The sequence below is a fragment of the Ambystoma mexicanum genome, chromosome 5p (assembly GCF_040938575.1).
Source record: "Ambystoma mexicanum isolate Mex_15411 chromosome 5p, UKY_AmexF1_1, whole genome shotgun sequence".
Lineage (NCBI taxonomy): Eukaryota > Metazoa > Chordata > Amphibia > Caudata > Ambystomatidae > Ambystoma > Ambystoma mexicanum.
In genome coordinates this window covers 834800882-834828734 of record NC_090930.1, presented here as the reverse complement: position 1 = coordinate 834828734, position 27853 = coordinate 834800882, and the positions used below count along the sequence as shown (strand labels likewise).

Below are 27853 nucleotides of genomic sequence, written 5' to 3'. Positions count from 1 at the left end.
AGGAGATAAGACCACTCCTGGGGATAAAGCATTAATTATGCACAGTTTATCATCCACAAGCCAACGGTTTGGTATAAAAGAAGAATGGACTGCTTAAAATGCAGTTGGCAAAGCTTCCACAAACGCTTGGAAAGTCCTGAGTGCACTGCTTGCCTCTTGCTTTGTTTGCATTGCACAATACGCCTGGAGGAGATCATCACTTGACTCCTCATGAGATTGTTACAGGACGGAGAATGCATGCACCTATTCCGCCCTCACGTACAATCTCTGATGTGCATTCCTCTTCTTGCATTCTGGGGGAGGAATTTGATACGTATCTCAAACAACTTACAAAATCCCTTTGATACATATCCTTTAAGATGAGGCCAAAAACTCAAAGCAGACAATCGGGACAATTTCCACAAGCAGCACCTCTTTACCGAGGGGAGAAGATATTCATCAAGAATCAAATTTGCAAATGGAAGGAGGAACGATTCACTGGCCCACATACCGTGATCTATTTGACAACCACAGCAGTGCAAATATCGAAGGGCGCCGAGGATGGGTCCACATCACTGACATGCGCAAAGGCAAGAGCTCTGTCTCCCCAATCACAGCATGATGGGAAATATATGGGAGATTCCTTTAAGTTTTTTCTATGCCTTTAGACTATATCGAAAACCAGCAAAAAAAATTATGAAAATGTCTTTAAAGAAAATGTTTTAATGTTTAATGAAGAAGAAACTGAAGTTTTAAATGTTTTGGAGTGTGATGATATTAATATGTTTTAGTATAGGATTAATGCTTTTGATCTATTTGGTTTTAAGAGAAAAAAGTTGAACACAATTGAATGAAAATATAAATAGGGGAAAAAAGTAGTTTAATGAATGAGGAGGGTTTTCATCATAGAACTGAAGTAGAGCCAGATTAGTCAACTGGAAATGTTTGGTACAACGAGATGTTACATGTAGGGAGAGAAAGGGAGAATGGCACTTGCTACGTCTGCTCTGTCACGTGATAGGAGTGCCCAAACATTTTCTACCCCTTGCTGTGTTTTATAAGGAAGCAGGATGCCTGATGCACCTGTCACTCTGCAAAACAAGAAGTTTATTCCAGGGAAAAAAGGTAACGGTTCAGTGGGTGGATGAAGGGGAAAACGTTTATGAAATTATTAAAAATGAGGAAACCCGGCATAAGGTAGTGGAATATGTGACAGAAGATCCTAGACAAGGGGAATTACAGATAAGAGACCACAAGAGATTATGGTGCACAAGTAAGGAAAGACAAAGCATACCCTGGTGTAATACAAGGCCATTGTTGAGGGTTGAGGGAGCAGTGTGGTATGGGGACAAATAGGAAGGGGAAATAATGCAATGTTGCTCTGAGGGATTGGTAGCTTTTGAACAAAATGTGGCTGCCACGGTGAACAATAGTTGCAGGGCAATTTGGGGAAAATATGTACATACATTAGCTTGGTTACATGAAAAGCATCAAACATTTGACATCAAGAGCTTTACACAATTCCCTTCGTGTTTCAGGTTGAGTGGGTCTATCTACCTGGGCACTAACTCTGGATCCACAAAGGTGGGCCTGTGGATCAAAGGTTTATGCCCAGCTTCTGCCTGACTGGAGTGTTGTTTGTGATCTTGTCACTTTGCACAGTCCTACACTGATTGTGGCTCAAAATAGCACTACCATGAAGAGTGCTTTGTAGGGGAAAATGGCACAGCAAGAGGAGGAACAATAATGAGGAAGAAGCAGGCAAATAATTATTTTTCGGAGAAGAGCGCAAAATTCCCAGATGAATTCAGACTATTCTCCATGACTACAACGTTTTTTTTTCCATCACTACTTTCTTCAGGAGTCCAGGCTGCCACTAATTCAAACTGGCTGCAGCTCACTTGATATGAGCTGCTACAGCTGGCAAATTCATCAGCAAAGGGTTGGAATACAATTAAGGAGGAGATGAGGGCGCTACGCTTGTGGCCCTCCAGAAGAGGTATGTACTGGACCTGTTAACGGCTATCGAGGGAGGGGTGTATGTACAATTCAGGAGCAGCTGCTGCACAATGAGACCTGATGCAGAGGCTACAAATGGGACATTGGAAGCAGCCATAACAGAGATACGGACACTCCATGAAAAAATTACCAGCAAAGTTAATGGAGTGCAATCAAGTAGCTGGTTGGACAGTATTTTCGCATTGGTACCCACCTGCCTTTCCGGACTGTTTTGAGTGACTGCACCCGTGTTGGTGCTCATTCTCGTTACTTTCTGCCTCATTAAGAACATTTTTAGATTCTATTCTGACAAGAAAAAAGGACAGTTGATGTTACTCTTAAGTGTTGATAAAAAGGCAACCGAAAAGAAGGGTGGTCATAAAGTAATTGGGGAAAATGAAGAATGGGATCCTGATGGGTGGGTCTTTACAAAACCAGCAGATTTAGAGAACTATCAACAATTTTCGATTTCATGCCTAAAGGATGGCACATGGTGTATATGGGTGGAGGAAACTCTGGATGGTAGGGAGGAGATTGATTCACAAAGATAACGTAGCAGAAAGAGAAAGGGAGGCGCAAAAAGAGTTAGTTATTGATAGATCAATAAAAGGGGGGAATAATGTAATAAAAATGCAACTTCTGCGCAGTGAAAAGGTGTGCACTTATCAATTGCAAGAGTAGCTCTGTAAAAGAGGAAGGGCTCCTTTTAATCATTATATAAATCAAGCCTAAAATAAAAATAACACACATATCAAACAAATGCAGGGGCACAGGTAAGTATAACCAAACCTAGGGGTAGGCTGAAACGTGGTAAATAGGCCTTACAGCGTGCTTTTTCAGAAAACGGTGTTAGCTTTTTATTAGTCTGCAACAAAGCCCCAGTGGCTGGTAACACATTGGAGGTCCCATGATCCCAGGCTGGCATGGTAAGAAGCAAACAATTGTTGTTATTTTTTTGAGGTCACAGATTAGAACCCATGGGTCCCACCGACAGGCAAGGAGGGCATAACCATTTCATAATTCAAAATGATTTGCAAAACACCATTTTTAGATGGAGTCAAAAGAACCACAGCAGTTTCAAGCTGCCCCTTAGTACGTTTCACCTGGGTAGAAGGTTGAAGAGTTCTTAATACAAAACATTTTTATAGCATTATGTCTGTGGTTCAAGGCTCTGACAGTGCCATGGTAGAGAGCACTTCTCATGAGAAAGTACACGAGAGAACCGGGACAGATGAATAAAGTTCGGCTGGTCATCTCAAATATTTCAATGAATTGTCATTACAATGTGGGATGTGGGGGTTGGATTGTGATGTCACATATTATAATTAAGGTCGGTGTGGGAAGGTTTGTGGACCCAATTACAGAACATAATGCATGTATAATGTGCGAGCACCAATCATCTTGGTGTGGGGAGATTTTTTCATGTTGCAAAGTTACTAATGTTAATTAGCTCGAGTGTTATAAAAGTTTTAGATTTAGGGGTTTTTCTTTGACAGCACCTTTTCACACAGTTCTGTTCTGCGATCTGTTTGAATATAACTGTGCCTGGGCTCTGAATAAACCTGTGTTAATTCTTGCCTTTGTACACTCCTTTTTTTACTACTTTTGTAATTTTTTATTGGTGAGTCCTGAGGCGACTCCTGACGCAGGGTCATGGGCAGAAGTAGGTTGCCCAGGCTTCACAGGTCTCCAAAACCCCTTCAGCATATGCACTCTCCGCCTGGAAGGCAAGAACAGGAAGAAGGGGAACTCATGGACACCATGGGGGAACCCCCAAGACACAACATCATCAACCTTGTCACACTCACCCCAAAGAGATGACGGCTGGGATATAGACTCGCCAGTTGATAAACTTCTAGAAGAGGCACAAAAACCCTCCCTGCCAGAAGACATCTCAGCTTTTCACAATATGATAATGAAGACGGCCTGTCAAAAATGTGGCCTAATTGCATCTGAGGACAAAAAAGAATGCTTCCTCTTCGATCACATGGGGAAGAGAAGGAATATCAGCGGTGGTCTTCATACCAATTTTAGATCATGCATGGGAGGAAGGTCAGAAAACGATGAGGCATCTTTTACCAAACCTGCAGTAACTGGCTGATTAGACAAAAGGTTTAATCCTCTGGAATCGACACCAAAGTGCCTCATCTCACAACCGTTCGCAGAATCAGTCATTTCAGTGGCTGTTGGTTGGAAGGCCCCATCGGACAAACAAAAGTGGGCATTGGCCACAGAAAACAAGGGCCACAAACAGGATGCACAGTCGAGGCAGCCACCTCCCTGGCCATTGTCGCTCGTTATGATCGGGAAATGTGGCATAGGCTAGCCCCCATACTGTTACATCTCCCAGAAGATAAAATAAAGAAGGCCAAAGCAATCTTCAAGGAAGGGGAGGAGGCATCAGACCACAGTATTAACATTGCAGTAGACCTGGCTGAGACAGGTTTCAAGCAAATCGTCAATGGGGTGGTATTAAGATACCAAGGTTGCTCAGGTGCAAAGACTTTCGACCAGAGACTAGACATCACAAGGTGGTCAACATGGCTTTTGAAGGTGATGACTTCTTCAGGCCAAAAATAAACGAAGCCCTCAAAGCAATGAAAACCGATCCGGACACAGTGCGCTCCCTAACGTCATTACAGACCTAGCGGTCATTTTGCCCCTTTAGGGGAGCCTCAGGAAGAGCAGGATCTTCCAGCTCCACAAGCAGAGGTACACCTTATAACAAAGGTTCCTCCTACTACTCACAGGGTTATAGGAGATCCTACCAAGGACATCAGAGGTCAAAGGACTTCAGGCAGACGCAGAGGCATAAGCAAACTCTGGGTTCCCAGAGAGGTCGACAAGGGATGCAACAACAATGACTGTTACCCAAAGCAGAAGCAGGTGCGGGTAAACGTGGCACAGCATGTCCGAAATTGGAAACACATAACATCGGACAGGTGGGTACTGGAAGCAGTAACCCACGGAGATCTACTGAAATTTACACGGCTTCCACCCGAAATCGCACCAGATCGTCACACACCAGTGCACATAAAGGTGTTGTTAAAGGAGGTACAACACATGTTGTCAAAAAGGGACATAGAAAAGGTGCCAAGACGGTACAGAGGATGGAGGGGGATTTACTCCTGATATTTTGTCGTTCAAAAACCAGACGGCAAATGGCGACCCATTTTAGATCTGCGTAAGCTGAACAAGTTCATAATAAAGCAGAAAATCACCATGGTAACGCAGCAGCATGTCATAAAAGCAGTGCAGCCTGTGACTATCTAGACCTCTGGGACGCATACTTCCACATACCAATTCATCCAATCCAAGGTGCAGGAAGTATTTACGCTTCGTGGTACAAGGTGCCCATTACCAGTTTTGAGTGTTGCTGTTCTGCCTAAACTCAGCCCCCCGTACGTTCACCAAGTGTCTCACTCCAATAGCCACCAGCCTCTGCAAGTAGGACCACCACATCTACCCCTATCTGGACTAGTTGGTGCGAGCACCCATGATAGCCGGGGCACAGCGCTCATTGTCGCAAACAGTTCCACACCTCCAAGACCTGGGATTCTCCATAAATTACAAGAAGTCCTCGCTTCTGCCATCCAAGAGATTGCTTTTTTTTGACACAGAATTCTCCATGGAAGAACTGAGGATACAGCCATCAACAGACAGAGTACACACACTTGTCACTCTGATCCCAACCTTCTGGCCAGGACGATGGCTCACAGTGCACCACTGCATGCAGCTCCTGGGAACTATGGCATTGTGAATCCCATTTATACCAAACTGCAGACTACATATGAGGCCTCTGCAGGAATTTGTTACAGCAAATTGGTCCCAGACGTCGGGAACATAGAGAGACAAAGTGCAGGTCTCAGCCAAACTGGCCCAAAAAATACAGTGGTGGGCAAACAGACCCAACATCACGAAAGGCAATCCATTCCAGGATCCACCATATCATAAGACACTCATCATTGATGCTTACATATTGGGCTGGGGAGCCCACATCGACCAACTTCATGTCCGAGGGCTGTGAACAACACAGGAAGAGACTCTCCACATCAACGTGCTGGAACTAATAGCTTTGAGATAGGTGCTAATGTCCGTTGTGCCTGTAATAAAAGGTCAATCAGTCAGGGTCCTGACTGACAATACTACAACAATGTATTACCTCACGAATCAGGTGAGCACGAGACCCAGGAACCTGTCCCTAAAGGCACAACAGATTTGGCACTGGGCAAAACCCTATGGCATCTATCTACAGGCATTCCAGAGCCAAGTGGCAAATGGTTTGAGCAGGCAAGCAACTGAAACTAACTGTTTGTGGGAACTCAACAACCGCCACCTATAGTTGCTATTTCAGAAATGGGGTCACCCATCCGTGGACCTATTTGCCACAATTCTCAACAAGAAGTGCACCCAATTTGCCAGCAGGGCCCTGCAACAGGGTTCATTGGGGGATACATTCTCCTTCCCATGGGACAAGCTATTTGCCTATGCGTTCCCTCCCTTCCCGGTCATATGCCGGGTAGTACAAATGATCAGAGCATACCCGTGCTGAGTGATCCTCATCACTCCGAACTGGCCATGCCAAACGTGGTACTCGGACAGGCTTCAACTTTTAGTGGATCAACCGATATGGCTGCGCGATCACCCAGACATAATTTTGCAAGATCATGTAAAAATCTTGCATCACAAGTTTCGAAAGTTTACAGTGTGGCTCCTGATTTCACAGAATTCGGATGCCTAGCGATTCCTCAAGACTGTAAGGACATTTTGTCAGCAGCCCTTGCCACCAAGAAGTCGTATAGCCTCAAGTGGAAAAGATTCTGTGCTTGGTGTACAAAATAGTAGGATGTGAACCCGCTCCAGGTACAACTGGAACAGCTCCTGCCATACCTTCTCTACATAGCCAAGCAAAGTCTAGCACATTCACCTCGCAGTGATCTCCAGATAAACAAGACGGAACAAAAGGCATGCCACTGTACAGTAACAGAATAGTAAAACGTTTTCTCAAAAGCATGTTCAGAACGTTTCCACCAACAAAAAGAATTCCAGCAGACTGGAGCCTCAATACCGTCTTGGCGAGTCTCATGAAGAAGCCCTTTGAACCAATGGTCACAACCCAACTCAAGCATCTCTCTTGTAAAGTGGCCTTCCTGGAGCCATCGCATCGGTTAGAAGGGTGTCAGAGATACAGGTTCTGGCAGTAAACAAACCATACCTATGATTCCGGAAGGCTAATGTTCTGCTCATGACCAATCGAAGATAAATAAATAAATAAAATAACTTTTGTCGCCTTCTTGTAACAGCGCCTCGATGCCCTTGGGCTGTTTGTGCACTAAATAAATAAATAAATATGATTCATCCCGAAAGTCCCAATGGACTTCAATAAAAATGCAACCATTGCTTTACTGGTTGTCTTCCAAAAGACTACATCACCAGCAGAGGTAGCTATGCACTCTTTGGATGTAAAAAGGGCAATTAAATACTACATCGACAGGACGAAGCCCTTTAGGAACTCAACACAACTGTTCCTAGCTTACGGACCAACGAACAAGGGAAAAGCTTTGTCCAAACTGCATTTCGAGATGGATTTCAACTGTCAATTCCTTCTGCCATGTGGCAGCAGGGAAACCATTAACCGCTCTGCCCCATGCTTGCTCTACGACGGCCTCGGCAGCCTCTGCATCTCTCTGGCAGGCGTCTCCAACGTAGACATTTGCCAAGCAGCTACATGTTCGTGCTACGTAAGTTTACAAGGCACTACTGCTTGGAGAGGTGGCACGCAGCAGATGTTCAGACAGGGAGAGCAGTCCTGCAGCGTCTTTTTCAATAAGGTACACGTTTTACCTATTCTACATACCACATACCACGTTGAATCTATGAAAGATGCAATGCTGGAGAATGAGTATGTTGCTTACCTGTAACTCCTGTTCTCCAGCATTGGCATCTTTCATAGATTCACATGCGCTCTCCTTCCACCCCTGCAAGGGAAAAACCTTACGTATCTGGCCAGCGTGACGGGTCAGAATCTGAGGAGATGAGGACGAAGTGGAGGGTCTAAGGTTCCAGCTACTCAATGTCCCATTGGTTGGGACCAAAAACACCAATAAGGAGGGTGACAGCCTACAGAATGGGAAGTTTTCTTTGCTTTAAACAAGGGAAAAAATAAGGTAACCGAGGATTTCCAGCCTGATGCAGGGGAATATTCACAGCATGTGAATCGATGAAATATACCAATGCTGGACAACAAGAGTTACAGGTAAGCAACATACTCTTTGTTGCTTGTGAATAGCAACTTTGAGCTGTTAGATGTACAAGAGAAATAAATGCAGTATACCGATTTGGGGAGTACTTGCAGATTAATGTCTTTCTAATATATTGACATTTTGACATACCACTCTTTTTCTTTGCTCCAAACAGCTGCTTCCTCACCACATATCTCTACTATTTTGGCTCCCAAATCGGACAATAAAGTTGTGAGACTTGTTTTGTGGTGTTGTTTTGCTTCAAGTGTCACTGTATGCCCATTTTATTCAACTGAGCCGCTTGTGTGTGCTCAAACATGACCTGTCCGCAATGCACACACGCGCCTTTAGATGCACTCAGTCAGGCGTCATTGTCAGAACGATACTGGATCAGCTATTAGAACACTCATAAGGGTTGTAAGTGGGAACAGGATCTGTGGGTTCCATCGTCCCCACCCATGAGCTCCTAATATTATACATTTTTCCTCCACCCATTATTAATGATATGTCTTTGTGTACTAAGAATAGATCTTCAGAGATGTTCAAAGTAAAGAGCTTTTTGTACAGTACAATACTACTGACCAACACCCAATTCTCATACTTAAAATCTGATGCACATATTTGGGGAGGGTATTGGTAGCTTAGGGAAACTGGTTGAGTAGATAATGCTAGCCTACCACGTAAAGATTGGGCAGGCAAACCCAGAAAAACGTTCACACACTGCAACCTTAATATATTCGGTAATTCAGAGGATAAACATCAGACACTGTACAGGCATTCAAGAAAACACTAAAGGATAATGTGCCATTCGGGCAGCAACTTAGGTATAGGAGAAATCGCTCTGAACTCTACCCAATCCCTATGTCAAAAGAAGTCTTGGCTGACTAAGAAAAAAGAGAAAAAGAAGGAACTGTATGTAATTACGTTCTGTATTTTTTTAAGACTGTCACGAAGAAGGCGCTATGTCGATATTCGCTGAAACTGGTTGACACAAATGTAGAGATGGTCAGGGAGTGCCTGCCACAAAACTGCATTACACCAGATGAGTTGAGCTGTTAATATAGTGCTCTCTTCTCTGTTAAGTCTTCTTAGCTATCAAAGTGTTCTAGCTATTTTTTAACAAGGTTTGGACACCCAGCATATCACCTAAAAAAGTGATTTTTTTGCCAGAGATACTAGATTGGGTGTTCTATCCCCTTTTTTTAAGTAGTTTTCCTCAATGTTGATTTTTGAATGAGGTGCTATGATTGTTGTTTTTGTTCAGTGGCATTCTGAAGATGATTCAATGAAGTTTCCTGACCACAGGGTGTAGGAAAGCAGCTATTGCTCTTTTTCTATCCACTCTTAAATAGGCGGCTCATCAGCGCGGACTAAGGAAACATCTATCCGAGGGAGGGACAGCTAAACATTCTCCCTGTCCCCTCTTTGTCCTACAAAAATCAACGTTATGAGTACCTCAGGGTCTTGAATGCCTGTACAGTGTCTGATATTTATTCTCTGAATTACAGAATATAGTGAGGTTTCTGTGTGTGAAAGTTTTTCTGGGTTTACCTGCCCAAACATGTTGTGGTAACATGTTATATAGCTTGGGCATAACCTGCATGTTTTTTCTTTTTTTAGCACTTGCCCCCCTTTTGATTCATGAGTAGATAATGCAACACATTGATATGGCCAAACATTGTGCCTGGACAGTGTGGGTTTGCCTCAAGCACAATACCGAGGCGAGAGTGGAGAGGTTCAATTAGTTTTCTCTTAGGCATATCCGTGACCCGGGGGGCGCAAAAATAAATGTGTGGGCGGTGGCTTGCTGAGATGCATGGTATTGTATAACAAATAGTGACAAAGAACTGTATCGTATTGCTGAGAAAAATTGAAATGTAAGGTGACCTTTTGACGCCCAACCTGTATGTAAAAATAAAATGATTTACAGGAATTGGGCAACATTGTATCGTTCAAACAACAGACCCTTGTAGGTGTCCTGAGGCAGGCACGGTATCAAGAGAGACACAGACTCAAAAGTATCAGTTTGAAAACCTTTATTGGAAATCTTTGTTGGGTTGGTGTAATGCCTAACTGGTGTAATGCCTAACTGGCCCTCACTCTAAGGGGGTAGTTCCCTCAACTGATGCTTCTAAGGGCCGTCGATGTATGTGAGTCCAAATCCTAAGTCTGTCTGTGTCAAAACCTATGCTTGCCCTCACTCTTAGATAAAATGTGATCAGGGGTCTTCTTAAAGAGAAAATGGTGTCTCAAAAAGAAATGTAAAATAAAGCTGGTTTCGGATAGCCTTACCATCAGGTGTAGTTCTGCCAGTTTCAAAAATAGTTCAACTCAAAAGGATTGCCCACATAAGCTTCCACGTAGGGCTCTTGCAGCAAGTCAATAAAGTTCACAATGTCTCTGGGTCTTCCCAAGCTTTGATTTTTCCAGTTTCAAACAAAAAAACACAGTTCCAGTTAGGCCTCTCAGGGTTCCCTTCCCCAAGACTAGGCCTCTCCTAGAAAGTTCACAATGTCTCTGTGGGCCTCTCAGGGCTCCCTTCCATAAGCTAAGGCACCTCTGGTCTCAAATAAAAGTTCACCTTGTCAGCATGTAACTTTTAAACGCACAGTTCTTTCATGGGGCAATATCAGAGACTTTCAAGAACGCCAAGCTTTTGCTCCTCCCATGCACCACCACTCTGACTTCTGACCCCTCTCCTTATTCTCTGTACCTTTCCTCTGGCACCTTTTTCCTCCTGTTCCTCTTTCACTCTGTCTTTGTCTGTATTCCACTCTTGCCTATCTGTGCCCCATGCCCACTTTCCTCTTCGCCATGCTTCTTGCCCCCTTTCTACTTTGCGGTGCACACTTGCACCTTCTTTTCACTTTGCTGCACCTCTTGCACGCTCTTCTTACTTTCCGTGCACACTTTCACCTTCTTTCCATTTCTCCATGCCTCTTGCACACTCTTCTTCTGCTTTCGTGTCGCTCGCACCCTTTCCCCGACTATCGGGTCGCTTGCACCCTCTCTTTGCTTTCTGCACTCTTTAAGTTCACTTTTTCTGTCTTTTTCTGTTTTTGTGCCGCTAGTGCACTTTCTCTTTCTTTTTCTTTCTTTCTTTATGCTTTTCCGCTTACTGTGCCGCTTGCAAACCCACCCGCTAATGAGTTTCTCTCTCTTTCTCACACAACTCACCCAAGTAGCGTGGCGCTGGCAAGCAATTCCTCAGGATATGTGTGTCGAGGTCAGGGTCTCACCACCTGCTCCTCAGACACCCCTTGAACTGGCACACGTCCCAGGGGAACGAGCACTAGCCTGGATACGGCCACTCTGGCTCCTGGGAGACACGGCTCCCTCGCCACGCTGCAACCCTTCTGACACAACGGGTCAGCATCTTGGCGTCCTGCTCTCCGTCGGATCATCTTCCTGTTGCAGCCTCATGCTCTCTGGCTTCCACATTCCATCCAGCAACTCCAGCTCGCTCATCCCCTTTGGCAGAACCACACCTTTTATACCCTGACAGTCAAGTGGAGTCAGGTGTGCATGGTTATGGTGAACTGCCTGACCTTGCCTGACTCTATTAGTTGGACAGCCTAGTGGTGAAATGTAGTAGGCCCTTCCCTGCATCCCAATGTTTTTCCTATGGGTAATCTTTACTACTCTCAATCACCTCTTCCTCGTCCAAGTACTTGTTGGAAATTGGGAGGGGGAGTTGGGGTGAGACTGTAAATACCCCATAAAGGCTGAGGGGGAGTGTGTTTGGGTACGGTGTGCAGTCATAATGTCGAAAATAAAAAGTAGAATGACAAAAATGTCAAAAAATGTGGAAAAAAAAGTCGAATCTATTATTTTTTTATTTATATGTATTTTTTGGGTTTGGTAAGTATACAAAATGGGTAAAATAAAAAAAAGGGGGGAGACGGGGAGGAACCCCCCCATTTCGAAAAAAAACGTATATTGAAAAAAAAATGAGACTTTTTTTTCGCCTTTTTTTTCGACTTTTTTTTTTCTACATTATGACTTTCGACATTTTTGTTTTCGACCAAATGACTATAAACCTTTGGGTACAAGTGGGAAAGGGAATACCATGGCTCACCCTTAGGCATTCTGCTTCCAATCCTCCATGACCCTCCACTCAGGTGATCCTCCCTCGCTTGTCCACCCCCAGGGTCGGGATCCAAAAGCGATGGGCCATCCCTGGCCACCTGAATGGAAGATCCTGGAGGAGTAGGTGGGAGAATACCTTTAGGTTTCTCACAGTGTGCAATTGAGATCTTGCACATTTTGAGAGAATGCACAGATACATTAAAACAAGGATGAGGCTGCAGTGCAGAAAGGAAGCTTGATAAACTGGCTGACATTTTCAAGTAGAAGAATAGAGAATTTTCCTCAATTTCAATGTACAATTAAAAATAATTGGCAAAGCCAATAGGTCTGGTGCAAATGTATAGTGTAAGTCTATTTTCATTTGGAGGCTTTAGAAAACATTTCAAATGGATTGTGTACTCCCACTTATTCCTCATCTTTGATATTCGATATCCAGCTTCAGCTGCTTAGGAATGTATTTTTTCGGCATAGGGCGCTGTGCTTCAATGCAGTCGTCTCGATGTCCCTCGAAGGGCCTCCATCTCGAGGATGATGTCATTGAAGGCATCTATAGCACGCACAGCGCCCGTTGGCTTCAGTTCCGTTTTTCCATGTAAGCTATCGCTTCAAGGAATACTGTACTCGTCATTTGTACTTCGTGATATGTCTTCGTCGACACCGACTACCCCGAAGGCCGGGTTCAAGAAGTGTCGAGATTGTGACTCGAAAATGCCATTAACCGACCCACACCGTATATGTCTATGGTGTCTCGGGGTGGAGCATAAGACGTTGGCCTGCTCCAAGTTCCAGTCTATCACCAGAAAGGCCCTAACGAAGCAAAAGGGGAAATTGGCGGTAGGTAGAAACCCCAGAAAATCTCCATCTACCTAGACCAAAAAACCTTCGACTGACGAGTTGAGAGGTGACGTTTCTCAGAGGAAGAAAGTTAAAAGATCAAGATCGAGGAGTGGCTCCCACCACTCCTCATCGTCGTCCAGGAAGTAAAAAAAGAGGCACAATAGGTCGCCTTCTTTGACTTTGTCATCAGACACTTCCCCTGAGAAAGTTTCTTGCCTCACTAAAAACTCCACACCTGCCGAATGGGAAGCATTTAGAGCAGAAATGATGAAAATATTTCAACAACAAAAACCCATGGCAAACCATGCTCCTACTGCGCCTTCCAAAGAAGCCGGTAAGGAAAGGGTTCGAGCCAAATCCTGTGCTCCCCTGAGCCCGGGACGAAGGCCTGATCCTCATCGAGAGCATCGAAAGATCCTTTGAGCCAAAAACATAAACATAAGTCGAGGTTGCCATCGACGCCCTCAACGCCAGCCAAGCCCTCAACATTGGCGTCACTTCTGACATCGGCTGTGCCATCGACGCCAGCTGTGCCACCAAAGCCAGCTGCGCCATCTAAACCTATGGCGCCATCGAAGTAAAAAAAGATTTTGATGACTCCCGGAGCGTCAAATCCACAATTTATCAAATCCTTGATGCCTAAACCTGAAAAAACCTATGTTCCTTTACCAAGGAAAGAATATTTTAAGTCTCTCACCTCAATATATGAGGAGAATAAACCTTCAGACAATGATGCACCTTTTAGTCTCCAATTTGGTACACCAAATGTGCCTGAAAGCTTTATTTCTGAAGAATCAAGGTTGAAAGACCTTTATGACAATTTACAGACAACAGTGGGGTAGACACCTCACCTGAGCTGGATTTTGGAAGACCTGAAGCTTTGCAGCACACTGATGCTTCATATAGACAGCTAATGTCCAAGGTGGTAGACTATATGGAGTGGAGTAGGCCTCCCCTATCATTTGAAAAGGATGATCTGACAGACATCCTGGAGAAGGGTCGACAGATGGATCCTATATAGCATTTTCATATTGCTCTCCAAAAAAGGGTGGCAGCAAATTGGGGGATGCCAGTAACTAATCTGGCAGTGAACCAAAATCTGACCAAAAAATACCACCCTTCAAGTAGTGACCCTGACTACCTGCCTAAACACCACACTCCAGAGAGTCTGGTGGTACAGGCAGCTACCGCAACTTCTAAGCAAGCAGCTTATCCTACTATCCCTCCAGATAGGGATGACAAGAGAGTAGATGGCTGGGCAAGGAAAGAATTTTCTGCAGGGAGTATGGCGCGCAAATCAGCCAACTCCACATATGCCCTTGCAAAATTCTCATTCACTCTATGGGACTGCATTTCCATGGTGGCAGAGCACATTCCTGAGGGGGAGGAAAAAGATGGGTTATTGGCTATTGTTAGAGACGGCAGAGAAGCCATGTGTCAGTCGCTTGAGTTGGGTGTGGATTCTGCTGACAGCATCAGCAGAGCCATGGCTACTAGCACCGTAATACGCAGATTTGCATGGTTGAGGAGGTCGGGTTTTTCTCCAGATGTGCAATACAGACTCCTCAACATGCCCTTTGACGGGTCTCACCTTTTTAGCAACAATGCTGACGAAAGCCTTGAGAAGTTGCAGACATCAAATGTGGCAGCCAAGTCTTTAGGTGCCGCTATTAGGCAGCCTCAGCCCTTTCGCCCTACGGACAGCCTTGGAGGGGTAGATCTTTTCGCTACTACTCCTGAGTTGGAAGAGCGAGAGGAATGGCTGGTCAAAGAGGCCAAAGAAGATTCCCTCATGGTGGACGAGGGAGAGGTGCGAAGCCCGCTCAAGCAGGGGCTCTTTACCATCAGCCACTGCATCAGCTGCTTCAAAACCTCTCTGGGGTCTTGAGTCAAAGATCACCGGTGGGAGGCAGACTGCTCAGCATCTAGAAGAATAGCGAGACATTACTTTGGATGCTTGGGCATTGGAAACCATAGCCCATGGGTACTGCCTTCCTTTCATTTGGAGACCTCAGAGCAATCCACTGCGGAGCCACTCTTTGAGGATTCCAGATCCGCTCCTTATGCAGGAAATCTTAGCCCTGCTAGAGAAAGGCGTTATAGATCCGATGCCTGAAGCGGAGAGGAACAAGGGATGGTATTCTCCATATTTCCTAATACCCAAGGACGAAGGACTGAGATCCATCTTGGACTTGAGATATTTGAACAAGTTCCTCAAGATGGTCAAACTTTCTCAGATCCTTCAGGCCTTCCAACTTCAGGATTGGATGGTGCGCTTATTTTCATGTACCAATACATCTCAAGCACAGAAAATACCTGAGGTTCGTCGTTGGCGGTTCTCATTATCAGTTTTGAGTTCTGCCATTCGGGCTAATCTCCGCCCCAAGCTTTTCACCAAATTGATGGCTGTGGTGGCAGCGAGTCTCAGGAGAGGGGGGATTCACGTCTACCAGGACGATTGGCTGATCAGAGCGCATTCTCCCAAACAAGTCCTGCATCATCTCAGCGTGACCTGCCACTCTCTTCACAGACTGGGCTTCTCCCATAATTACAAGAAGTCCCATATGACACCTTCTCAAAAGCTCCAATTCATTGGGGCTGTACTGGATACATCCTTGGGAAAGAGCTTGCCACCCAAGGTGAGGGCTCAAGACATTCTGCAGATGGTTACCAAGTTTCAGAGTGCCCAGAATTTCCTGGCCTTCGCTTTTGTGAGGTTGCTTGGCCTCATGGCATCCTGCACTTTTCTGGTGCCAGAGGTCTGCCTGAGAATGAGCTCCCTTCAATGGGCCCACAGAACACAATGGTCCCAGTTCTTGGGAAAACATCTTGGTCCTACTTCAGGTTCCAAACAGGGTCACACAGGATCTTCTGTGGTGGGTCTGCGAGGACAATATTCTGAAGGGAGAACCCTTTTGGCAACCATGGCCAGAGATAACAGTAGTGACTGACGCCTCACTTACGGGGTGAGGAGCCCACATCAACAATCTGACATTCAGCAGTCGTTGGTCTCCATCGGAGTCCAAACTGCATATCAATCTTTTGGAGCTGGCGGCAATCAGACTAGCGCTGAAGGCCTTTCTGCCCTCTTTGCGGGGAAGAATGTCCTGATAATGACAGACAACACAGTGGGCATGTACTACCTCAACAAGAGAGGAGGTGTAGGGTCACTACCACTGTGCAGAGAGGCAATGCAGCTCTGGTACTGGACAATTCAAGAAGGAATCTCCCTATCTGCAGTTCACCTAGCCGGAGAAGAGAACACAGCGGCGGATGCTCTGAGCAGTCTGAGCACAGTCTTCCACGAGTGGGAACTAGCTCAGGAAGTCCTTCAAGAGACCATCACCCTTTGGGGAACCCCTCAAGATGATCTGTTCACGACCAGTGTCAACCGTAAGTGCGAACTGCTCCAGGGAATTTCCCCCAAGAGGAGCTCTAGGAGACGCGTTTGTAGCGGACTGGGAGTTTCCACTCTTGTACGCGTTTCCCCCAGTCCCTGTCATTCCTCAGGTGATCAGGAGGTTGAGAAGGTTCGGGAAACGCATGATCCTAATTGCCCCGGATTGGGCCAGGAGGACATCCATCTGCCCTCCAATATGTCTTCCAATAAGAGAGGACCATCTCTGAAGGGAAGAGGGTCGGGTTCTCCATCCAGAGGTCAAGACACTCAGCCTTCATGCATGGTTTCTGAAAGGCTGAGATACAAGGATCGGGACCTCCTGAATGACGTAATGGAGATTTTGTTTTCGGCCAGAAGGCCAGCAACAAAGTCCTTGTACCGTTGCCGTTGGAACAAATTCTGCAACTGGTACAAAGACAAGAATGGAGACCCTTTTCTGTGCAAAACACCGGAGGTGTTATCCTTTCTACTATCTTTAGCTAATCTGGGGCTCCAGGTTGGAACTATTAAAGTCTATTTAGCGGCGCTATCCAGCTTTAATCGCTCGTCAGAAGAATATTCATTTTTCAAAATTCCACTGATGACACAATTTCTAAAGGGGCTCACCGATGTGTTCCCCCCCATCTCCCTTTCAGGTTCCAGTTTGGGACCTTAATCTGGTACTAACATTTCTAATGTGTGCATCCTTTGAACCTTTAAACTCATGTCCTTTAAGGTTGTTAACTTTTAAAACCATTATCTTGGTAGCTTTAAATTCAACCATAGAGTGAGTGAATTGCAGGCACTTTCAACCAAGCCACCCTTTATTATCTCCCATAAGGATAGGGTTGTTCTGAGGGTTAAGCCTTCATTTTTACCCAAAATCATTTTGGATTTTCACACAGGGCAGAACATTGTTTTACCTTCTTTCTATCCTGCACCACATCCTGGCAAAGAGGAGGAGAGATTACATAGGTGGGACCCACGCAGAGCTCTAAACTTTTACATATCTAGGCTATCAAACCTTTGCATTGATGATCAGCTTTTCATTGGCTGTCTAGGCCACAATTTGGGTCAGGCTGTTACTAAACAGACCTTATCCAGGTGGATCATTCTGGCAATTTCGGAATGTTTCAAACTGGCAGGCAAGGATCCTCCTGAAGGTTTAAGGGCCCATTCCACCAGGTGCATGGCTACCTCTACAGCCCTGCATAGGGGTGTACCGATTAAAAATATTTGTGCGGCAGCAACGTGGTTCACAAAACATTACTTCCATTGAGTCTTCCCTCAGTCAGGATGGAAGCTTTGGTAAAACTGTTCTGCATTTGGTTCATAAAAACCTTTAAAAAACGAAATTCTTACTCCTTTCACCAAATCTAATACTGCGTTGGGAGTCTATCAAAGATGAGGAATACGTGGGAGGACACAATCTATTCAAAGAACAAGTTACTTACCCAGGGTAACATTCTTTCGACTGGATATTCCTCCCATGTATTCCTCATTGCCCACCAAACCTACCCCACAGTAGAGTTTTCCGTGCTATTACAGCTTTAGCTCCTTCAAAGTTGAGTACAGTCAATCCTGTGGTTATGCAGGCATTTCTACTGTAAGAAAAAACAGAACCGAAGCCAGCGTGAGCTGCACGTGCTATATATGCCTTTGATTGCATCATCCTTGAGACAGAGGCCCTCGAGGGACATTGTGTCGACTGCATCGACACACAGCGCCCTCTGCCGGAAATAAAATTCTGAAGCAGCTGAAGCTAAATATCGAATATCAAAGATGAGAGATACGAGGGAGGAACAACCAGTCGAAATAACATTACCTGGGGTAAGTAACTTGTTCATTGCCTGTGCATTTACAAAGCCACCAAATGGCTTTGCGAATGCTTGTTTTTTCGGGTGACCGGAAGTGACATTTCAACGAAAAGCTTTGTCTTCATTTGTAAACATAACTAGTCACTGACCTGGTGGGTTTCTAGATACACATGTTCTGGTTCACTTTGTGCGATTTCAACAAAGATGACAAGAATGTGATATATGGGAATTGTTACATCATATCTGTAAAGAAAGAATATTTCCTGTTTGGCTGTGAATGAAGTGAGGATTTGATTAAGTGACATAACTGAATGTTGTAATATGAACAGCTGTAAGAATGGCCTCCTTGACGGTTCTATAAGTATCAGTTGGTGATTCTTTCCTCCCTGTATTCTTTAAAACCTGTGATTTAAGAGAAAAAACGAACCCTGAAGATGTACCTGAGACTTCAGCCTAGTCTACCTGCATGCTACAAGTTACCTTAATGAATACCTGACAACTGTCTTCATTGTTTGCAGGAACCCATTACTTCCGTGGTATGAATAACAGTCAGCAGCCCTGGTCAAACGGGAATGGACGCAAAATATTTGGGCTGAAGCCATTAAACCCCACAGAAGAAGGCTTGGCAAGTATCCACAGTGTCTTGTTCCGAAAGGATCCTTTCTTGTGGAGGGCTGCTCTGCTTTACTACACTGTCTATCAAGCCAGCAGAATGTCCTTCAGTGAACTCTTTCAAGATGTCGGAAAATTTGTCAAAGACCAGAACACAAGGTGGGATTACTGTGTACGTGCCAAAAGGGGCTGGACTGATACATCTCAACCAGGTATGGTCAATTAGACCCCAATAATAATGTGCTAAACTATGTGGTCTTGACTATATTTGCTGTTTCTCAAAAATGTCTAGGTTGCCTGTACATGTTTTCTTGGGTTGATTTATAGAGAGGTCTCGACCCTCGATTTATAAACCTTACTGTCTTGTGTGAAGCCAGACACTTGAAATGAGTACTTATCAGTTTTTAAAAATAAGTTGAAAATCCATGTTAACGTTTTCATGAGTACTATTCAATCATTTAAAGTGATTGTCTGCTTTTCTCATACATAATTTCCATGCAGGATTCAATTGAGGCAGAATAACTGTGTGTACAATCTCTCTTTTTTAATTTTTTTAATATACCCCAATTTGCATAACATAGTGTTTGACACGAAGAAGCCCAATGGCCCCAAAATAGATATCAAGATGTCACCCATTCATGAATATTTTTTGATGAACTCACCTTGACATGGAGCAAGGAGCCAGTAGACCCTGATTGTGTTTTCACACACCTGAAAATGTTTTCTGAGAATCTTAATGGGGAGTAAGGACGTCAAGTTAAGACCTTAAATGAAAATCCACCATTATAGCAATGAGGAATGAATTCTGGTTTCTCCCGGTCATCTGAGACAAAGAGGAGGCAGTTGACACTCAATGAAATGTGGGACGGGAGGGCAGAAGTAAAAGATAGGAGTAGATCTGAGGAGAAAGGGTGTGCAGTACTTCAAGATCTTTGCAAGAAGAGTCCTCCTTAGCTGATCGATCTGGGGTGTATTAGCCAGAGTCCCAGATATGCGGCGTATGCTTCCGGTCCGTGACACCTCTAGGACATCCTAAGTTGGGAGGCTGTGTTGTGAGACCAAGCAAGAGCAGAAAAGTTGAAGTACCCTGGGGTCCAACCGCCATCAGATGACCTAATGGAGCTGACCGGCTGTGCCTGGTAGCGCTGTCCTGGAGGAACAACGTGAGTGCCGGATGTCCTCTGCACCAGTCAAGAAAGACAGGCCTTTAAGAGACAAGTGTTTGGGACAGTATAAAATTCGAGGCAGTCAGACGCTCTTTGAACCAATTAGGGGGCATCCTGAATCCAAATCAAGGCATACAATAAGTAGTGCTGCATAGCGATTTGCTATGCAATTCTGTAGGCTTGCTAATTAAACTGACACTAATATAGCAAAGCTAGATATTTAAATTACCCTGTTCAGTGAAAGGACAACCCGGTCTGCATGCCTCTCTTGCCCTCAAGGCTCCCCCACCCTACTTACGCTGCTCACAACAAGTTCAGAGGGGCGAATGGAGAGAGAGAGTGCAGCATGTATCTTCTCATTCACTCGTAGAAGTGCCAAAAGCCTGTGTGGGAGTGCTAGCCAAGATAAGTTCTTTCTTTTTAAAATAATGCAAACCAAAAGTAATTAGGATGATAGCTTAATAAAAGTATCTATGGTCTGTTTGGCAAAGACCATTATGTATTAACTGTAATTTAATTCCCAAAAAATGAAGTTGCTACATAATGCGTAATTACAGTATTGCTACTGTAAAGGACTGCATTGTTTCCATGTCCAAAGTTTCGACTAGTGTATCTAAATCTCATAGAGTCCACTATATTTCATTTTGCTGGGCAAGATGCGTCATATTGACGAGTGAACACTTTTGAAAATGTACATGATCACACGGACAAATGCTTTTGATGGCAAACCTAGTCTTTGACCTGCTACTTGCATACATCTGTGCAACTGGTCCTCAACCCATGAGCTGATCCCAAACTCCTTGTCATCCTAGCTTTTCATCCTGTTGCTCTATACCAACTACCCTTAAAGTAAGATGGCCGCAAACTACAATATTTTGCCTAATGTAGGGTAAGGCCCAAAAATCAGTATTGGAAAAATAATCCAATGAGCCAATAAAGTGCACAGAAGCAAGAAATACAAGAATTTATTACATGCAATCGCAGCTGGGAACACTTCACGAATCATTCAACATTACATCATTAGTGAGAAGAGGAGTTGATTCTTACACAATGTTTCAAGATGCATGTAAATTCACATTCGCGGATTGGACAGTCTTGGTTGTGCTATAGGTGATTCTATACAATACCTAGCCCTATTGGCCTATCCTATCCCTTGTGACCATGGTAATGATCTCATGGTGAGGTCATATAGTTTCACACAGGTTGGATTGGACAGTTGACAGGTTAAAATGTTTCACATGCAACTTGGTTGCTCATTGGCTATGTCTCTTCGAATGTTCTGGGTTGGGTTGCATCCATTTTCATTATCCAATCGTATTGGAATGTGTACACAGTGGTGGCAACAAAAAAGAAGACTTCACATCCTCTGTCATTGGACTCAAAGCTAGACACGAACGTCCAGCCCTCACCGTTGTGAGTATTGTATTGCGGCTTCTCATTGGAAACAAGTTACCCTTCTCCTTCTGTTTTCGTGATGTGGCTGCATGACTTCATGGGCATGCTTGTTGGCCTCTTGCTCCGGGACTATGTGCACGTCTAAATAGTGTATTTGTGTATGCGTCATGGTGAATCGCCCTACTACTTATGACCACCTATTTATTATACAGGGGTTGTCAGAAAACAATATATACTCTAAAATATATTCCCTATTATGTACAAGAACCTGTAAAGGAACTCATAGTGGCAACAGTAAAGACGGACACAAGCGATCACAGTCCAAGGGTGTTTATTGAACTTTATAATGGGTGAGATAAACGCCTAATCTAAACCTAAATCTAAGATGGGAGCAAGCTATGACCATCAAATAATAACAAGGCAGTCCCAGTGGCGTCTTGTCAAATAAAAAGGGCCTATACTAAAAATAAAACTATACTAAAAATAAAACTATTGTCAATCCTTACCACTACATTTACAAAAAGAGTGTGGGATAATGTTGTTCGCCAGAAAAGAAAGAAGTGTTCACAAAATGATACGTGAGGATGGTATGGCTGGGTCTTTCTTTCCCACGTTTTTATCACGAAACAAGGCGGGACTTCTGAGCACAGCACACTCCTGGGCCTCGCTAGTATGGGGTTACAGTTCCATTCAACGATACCAGGACCTTCAGTGGCCAACTCTCTTTTCTAAAAAAGTGTCTTGCCTTAAGAAGGCCTGCTGCACAAAAACAACAAACAAACAAAAAGTTCTTAAGCTAATCTTGTACTGTGGGCGTTTGTTCTTCACCCCTTGGATCGACCTCTGTCGGGCTCGGATCCTTCTTGCAACTTAGGCCTCCCTCTGTCAGGTTCACTACGGCCTTTCACTCTTTGTATCAACACAATGTTCTCGGGTGTGTCAAACTTCACCCCGATTAACAGGCCTCCCTATGCCAGGTTCACAATTGCCAATTTCACAGTCCACTTTAGTTTCAACACAAAAAAAAGTATCAGTACCACAGATTGCAGCTCTGAGTGCCAATAGCGATAAATACGGCTTTCCTGGGTGCACAGGGCTGGAATGTTGCGGTTGGGCTTACCTGGCTTGGGCATCAGGGCCGTTAACGGCCCTGCAATCCCCCAAAACTGGTATTTAATGCTATATTGAAAACAGTGGATATTGATGCAAGGTAAGGGGCATCTTGTCCACCTGACATTGACAATTACCCTGCCTGCCACAACACCATGTTATTTATTTTTGTTTATTTAATATGAATTGGTTCAATTAATTCAACGTTACATATATAAACACATGTACAAAGTGAATGATTAAAGTAGAGACCAACATATTAAATACACATTTTACATATACACAGATATACATATACAGTCTTCAAAACAATTACTATATCATAAATTACAATATTTTCAGCTTTACAATAAAATATTCTCAGCTCTCCCCCACCTATTGTGTTTATAAAGTCCTCCAGGGTCACGTATTTCCCGTTTGGGAACATGTCCCGCATTTTTATCTCCTTATTAGGGTCCCATGACCTCTGTAGGTCTTCGTCAAAGGAGGGTGAGATACCTAGGAAATTCCATAATGAAATCCCTGGGTCGTACAGTGTTTCTATCCTTAGTTTTTTACAGATTGTGGACCAGGCATGTACAGTAATACTGACAGGGTTGAATTTGCATGGGCCCCTGTGCTGTGTGTGAAACAAGATGGATTGAAGTTCGGTCAGGGATGCAGGATAGCTCTCTATCGTGATGTGTGGGGCGGCATCTAGTGTATCGTACCAATGCCTGGCAAATTGGGCTAGCACCACCAGGTAGTATAGCCCAAAATCTGGGGCAGCAATACCACCCTTGTCGTAATGCTCAATTAACTTTTCCCATTTCATTCTGGCTGCCCCACCCAACCCCTCCCGTTCCATATGAATGAGGTGGTCATGGATTGAAGTCTGGTCAAAAATTGTTCTGCCCGGCCCGATCGGGATGTTTCCGAAGAGATACAGGAGTTTGGGGAGGACCACCATCTTTAAGATTGTAATCCGGCCATAGAGGCAGATTGGAAGCCTAGTCCACAGCTGGAATTTGGTAGCAAGTGTTTGTAGGAGTTGCTCATGGTTGTCTGCATATAGTGTCTGTCTTTCCCCGGACACAATAATGCCCAGGTATCGGATGTGGGTAGGTGACCATTTAAGTCCATATACATTGGCAGGACATACAGTGGCTGGTGTAATTGGGAATATTTTGGATTTGGAATTGTTTATCTTGTAGCCCAAGTATTCAGTAAACTTGTGTATATCAGTCATAATGGGGCCCAGGTTTATATAAAGAAGTGTCATCGGCATACAACAATATGGACTGGGTTGGGCCTGTCATTCTGATACCCCTCTGTCCGTGGTTCTGCCACCCAAATGCCGCTATCGGTTCGATGGTTAAAGAGAACAGTATGGGGGAGAACGAGCATCCCTGTCTGGTACCCCTGCCCAATGTGAAAAGTTTGGATATAGTACGATTGGTAAGGATCTTAGACCCAGGTTTAGTGTACAGTAAACTGACACATGTAAGTAAGTATGGGACTATCCCAAAGTTTTTTAACACAGCAAACAGATACTCCCAAAACACAGAGCCAAAGGCCCTTTCAGCATCCAAGGAAACCACTGCCGCCCATGCCTCGGGATCTATCTGCGCCATGAAACCGAGTAATCTACGGAGATTTAGTGCAGTGGAACCAGTTGGTATGAAGCCACATTGGTCCTGGTGGACCAATCTGGGCCTACTGGGGAGGAGCCTAGTGGCCAGGACCTTCGCGAATATCTTTGCGTCAAAGTTGATCAACGAAAGGGGTCTGTATGACGGCATGTCATGGGGTGGCCATCTGGATTTTAGCAGCACTGTTATCACTGCCTCCCTCATAGATTGGCTTACCTTCACTAGGATGGGGGCAAGCTTGTACTTATATTCCTTGTATAGCTCCACTCCTAGTCCGTCTGATCCTGGGGCTTTTCCCGATGTTAGGGATTTGATAGCATCTGTTATTTCTTAGCATGTTATCAGCAGTTCCAGGGCTGAATTATCTTCCAGTGAAAGTTTGGGCAATTTTTTGTTTTAATTATTTTTTTAAAAAATTCGTAATTTCAATTATTTTCATATGTAGACATACAGTAAATATTGTTGATGTTGCATATTGTACTTAATACTTCTTACTACATTGCAAGCTTATTGTAAAGCTTAACTACCTTTCTCCCCCCAGCCCTCCCTACTAAACTTTTTTTAAAACAGTTTTTTATTGAAATTACATGTAAGCAAGCTCACAAAAACAATCAACAATAACCCCACCCCAACCTAAACCCCTCATGCTCCCTTCCAAACCTCACCCACCCCAGCTGCAAGTTGCACAAACACTTCATGTTAAGTGGTACAGACAGCAAAACACAAAAACAATATATCATAACACAATGGGAAGGATTCCCCTCCAGTCTACTTTCCGACCCTTAAACTAAACAATCCTACTTTCATATCAAACTTGGTACCATCAGGCTCAACAAGTCCACAAATACATTATTACGTCATCTGATCACAGTCCTTTCCTGCTCCATCCGGTAACATCTAAACCAAGTCCAATAGTCCATGGGTCTACTGGTGTTTGTGTATACAGCGATTCTTGTCTCTCGTACTTAGACATGGCAGAAATGCATTTTGAGAAAGTCAGAGCTCTTGAAGACCCCCAAGCCCCAGAAACTAACGATCTTGCAACAATCGTGGCAATGCCCAAGAGCTGCCCCTCACTCCTGGATTCCGTCTCCACCAGTGCCAACAGCCACAAAGCTGGGGAATCTAGAATTGGTATGTCAAGAATAGCAGCCCAGGAAATGGCAGCTTGAGTGATGTGCTCCTGTCCTAGGTCTCAATTGATAATCTTACTTAGAAATGCCTGTGCCAAGCACTCCTGAACTGGCTCAGCCAGCTAAAAGAGAGAAAGGAGCTTCACAAGAGAACAAAGGGGGATGCGGAGAAGACAAGCTTTTGGATTTGCTTAGTGAATGGAAACAGGACATGGCTGAGATAAAAATGGCCCTTGTTAAGTCAGAAGAGAGATTTGAAGCAGTGACTAAAAGGGTGGAGTCAACTGAAGAGCATCTTACTGTTATGGATGAAAGGACTTTGAAATTGATGGATCAAATTAGGGAACTGAAAACAGTTAATGAGAAAATAACCTCTAAGCTGTCAGAGCAAGAAAACATCTCGCGAAGAAATAATCTCTGTCTGGCTGGTTTTCCTGAAAATGCAGAAAGGGGTAACATGATGGACTTTCTGCTTAATAATTTACCAGAAATACTGCAACTGGATGCTGCTATTAATTTGGAAATTGAAAGAGCACATCGGGCACTTGGACCCAAACCTTCATTAGGTGAGAGACCGAGACATATCATTGTGAAGTTCTTGAGGTTCCCAGTTAAGGAACTTATTTTGAAGAAAGCGTGTGAACTCAAGGATCTTGCATGAGGAGGAAACAAGATTATGGTTTTTGTGGATTTAAGTAAAGATGTCCTGGAGAGGAGGAAGGCATTTGACAAGGCAAAGGTTAATGCTTGTGAAAAATGATTGAAATACTATATGGTCTATCCTGCCATCCTGAAAGTAGTGATTGATGGGCAATAACATACTTTTAGTGATTGTAAAACTGCAGAGGCTTTTTTAACAGATTTAGATGTTGATCCAATGGAAGGAACATCATGGGACAGTAAATCTACTAATCTGATGAGAAAGAAGAAGGGGAGGCCAAACTACATTGACTGAGGATCAACTTTGCCTTTCACATTGATATTAATATTATTCATTTTTAATTATTAAGATGGGCGGCAGCATTTTTTGGCCGTTTCTACAACTGTTTGGAACTTGTGGAACACTTGAAAATATACAGAACTATTTGCCTGTGAATTTCGCATCTGATCCTTCTCCTTTGTCTTATTTCTGAGTAAGGCACCCTGTGCATGTGATAGTAACGTGAGAGACTGATGAGGAAGTGTGGAAAAGTTCAGCTCCTGTTGCATTGAGCAAATGGTCCATATATGTTGTGGCTTTGTGGACAAGCTGCATTCACTTCATCACATTTGTCAATCACCACGCCGGGACTTGCATACTACTGAGGCATTTTACATGATCCGCCCCTGCAATTCATTAATGCTGTATTACAGCCAATCCATTCACATTATCCACAGGTTTCCATATTTCAATGCCATCCGAGCATGTGAGTTCAGATTTAACTCATATTGGCCGCTTTTCTTGAAACTGCTTTCTGTTGAAAAAACAAGGGTGTTGCAGAGGCGATTGTCATGATTAACAGTGTACTATCCGGTTCACTTGTCTGTAGGCTGGAAATATATCTTTATGAACAATCCATGAAAAGGCTGACATGCAAGTATCAACACAGCTTTTGTCTATGACTATGTTTGGAGTTAATACTTTCTGCACCGGGCTTGGCATTTATCCTCTTGACGCAACAACAGCAGGCACTCTATTTACAGTCTGATATCTCTTGACAACGAGGATACCTGCTTACCTGTATTACCAGTTATCTCGGAATCTACCCCTTAGTATCAGGCACTGGACATAGGCTCTAGTTACGGGCCGTTTCTCTGGTCAAACTCTTTGATTTGAACACAGGCAGCCAAGTGTAAATCACATTGACCATGGAGCACCACAAGACCATTTCTCTATTATGTTGTGGCACTAACATTAGCAAACTGTTTTCAACAAGAAATGGGGAACTACACACGGCCAGCGTCATCGTGGTTTCAGTGCCATTCTGGATTTCATGTGTTACTACGACATTGGGCAGCTTTATTTATTCTCACTGTGCACTAATGTAGTTATTCAATCCTTCAGTCTACATGGAGGTGTCAGGGGGTAAGATGGGACTGGAAAGCTGTAGAGAATTCTACGAGGCCTTCCTTCGGGTGCTACATTGACATATAATAGGGTCCTTGTGGAGTCAACAGGATAAAAAAACAGCTATTCTTCATCTTCAATATGCATGATGCCGGAATTACAGTTGTTTTAATATTTGCTTTGTTCAGGTGTCAGGCACCATTGTGTGATGCTAACCTATCTTGGTGCTTCTAGATTCATATTAAAATGCAAAGTATTGGCTATGTACTATGACGAATGCGTGTATCAGAACACCTTGTTACTCTGGAAGTTCATACAATTGTTTATTGGGTCGTAGGGTCATTAACTCTGCAAAAGTTGATGTTTAGAGTAGATATAAGATAATACATATTATAACTGGGTATGATTATATTTGCCT

The 27853-nt window shown here is 44.0% G+C and overlaps 1 protein-coding gene across 1 annotated transcript in view; it reads left to right on the top strand.

Moving 5' to 3' along the window:
• The window catches only part of MATCAP2 (microtubule associated tyrosine carboxypeptidase 2), a 536488-nt gene that overhangs the window by 220644 nt on the left and 287991 nt on the right, over positions 1 to 27853 (top strand). Inside the window, exon 5 of the mRNA XM_069613255.1 lies at positions 18860 to 19165. Coding sequence (XP_069469356.1) covers positions 18860 to 19165 — 306 coding nt within the window. The remainder of the gene's footprint in view (positions 1 to 18859; positions 19166 to 27853) is intronic.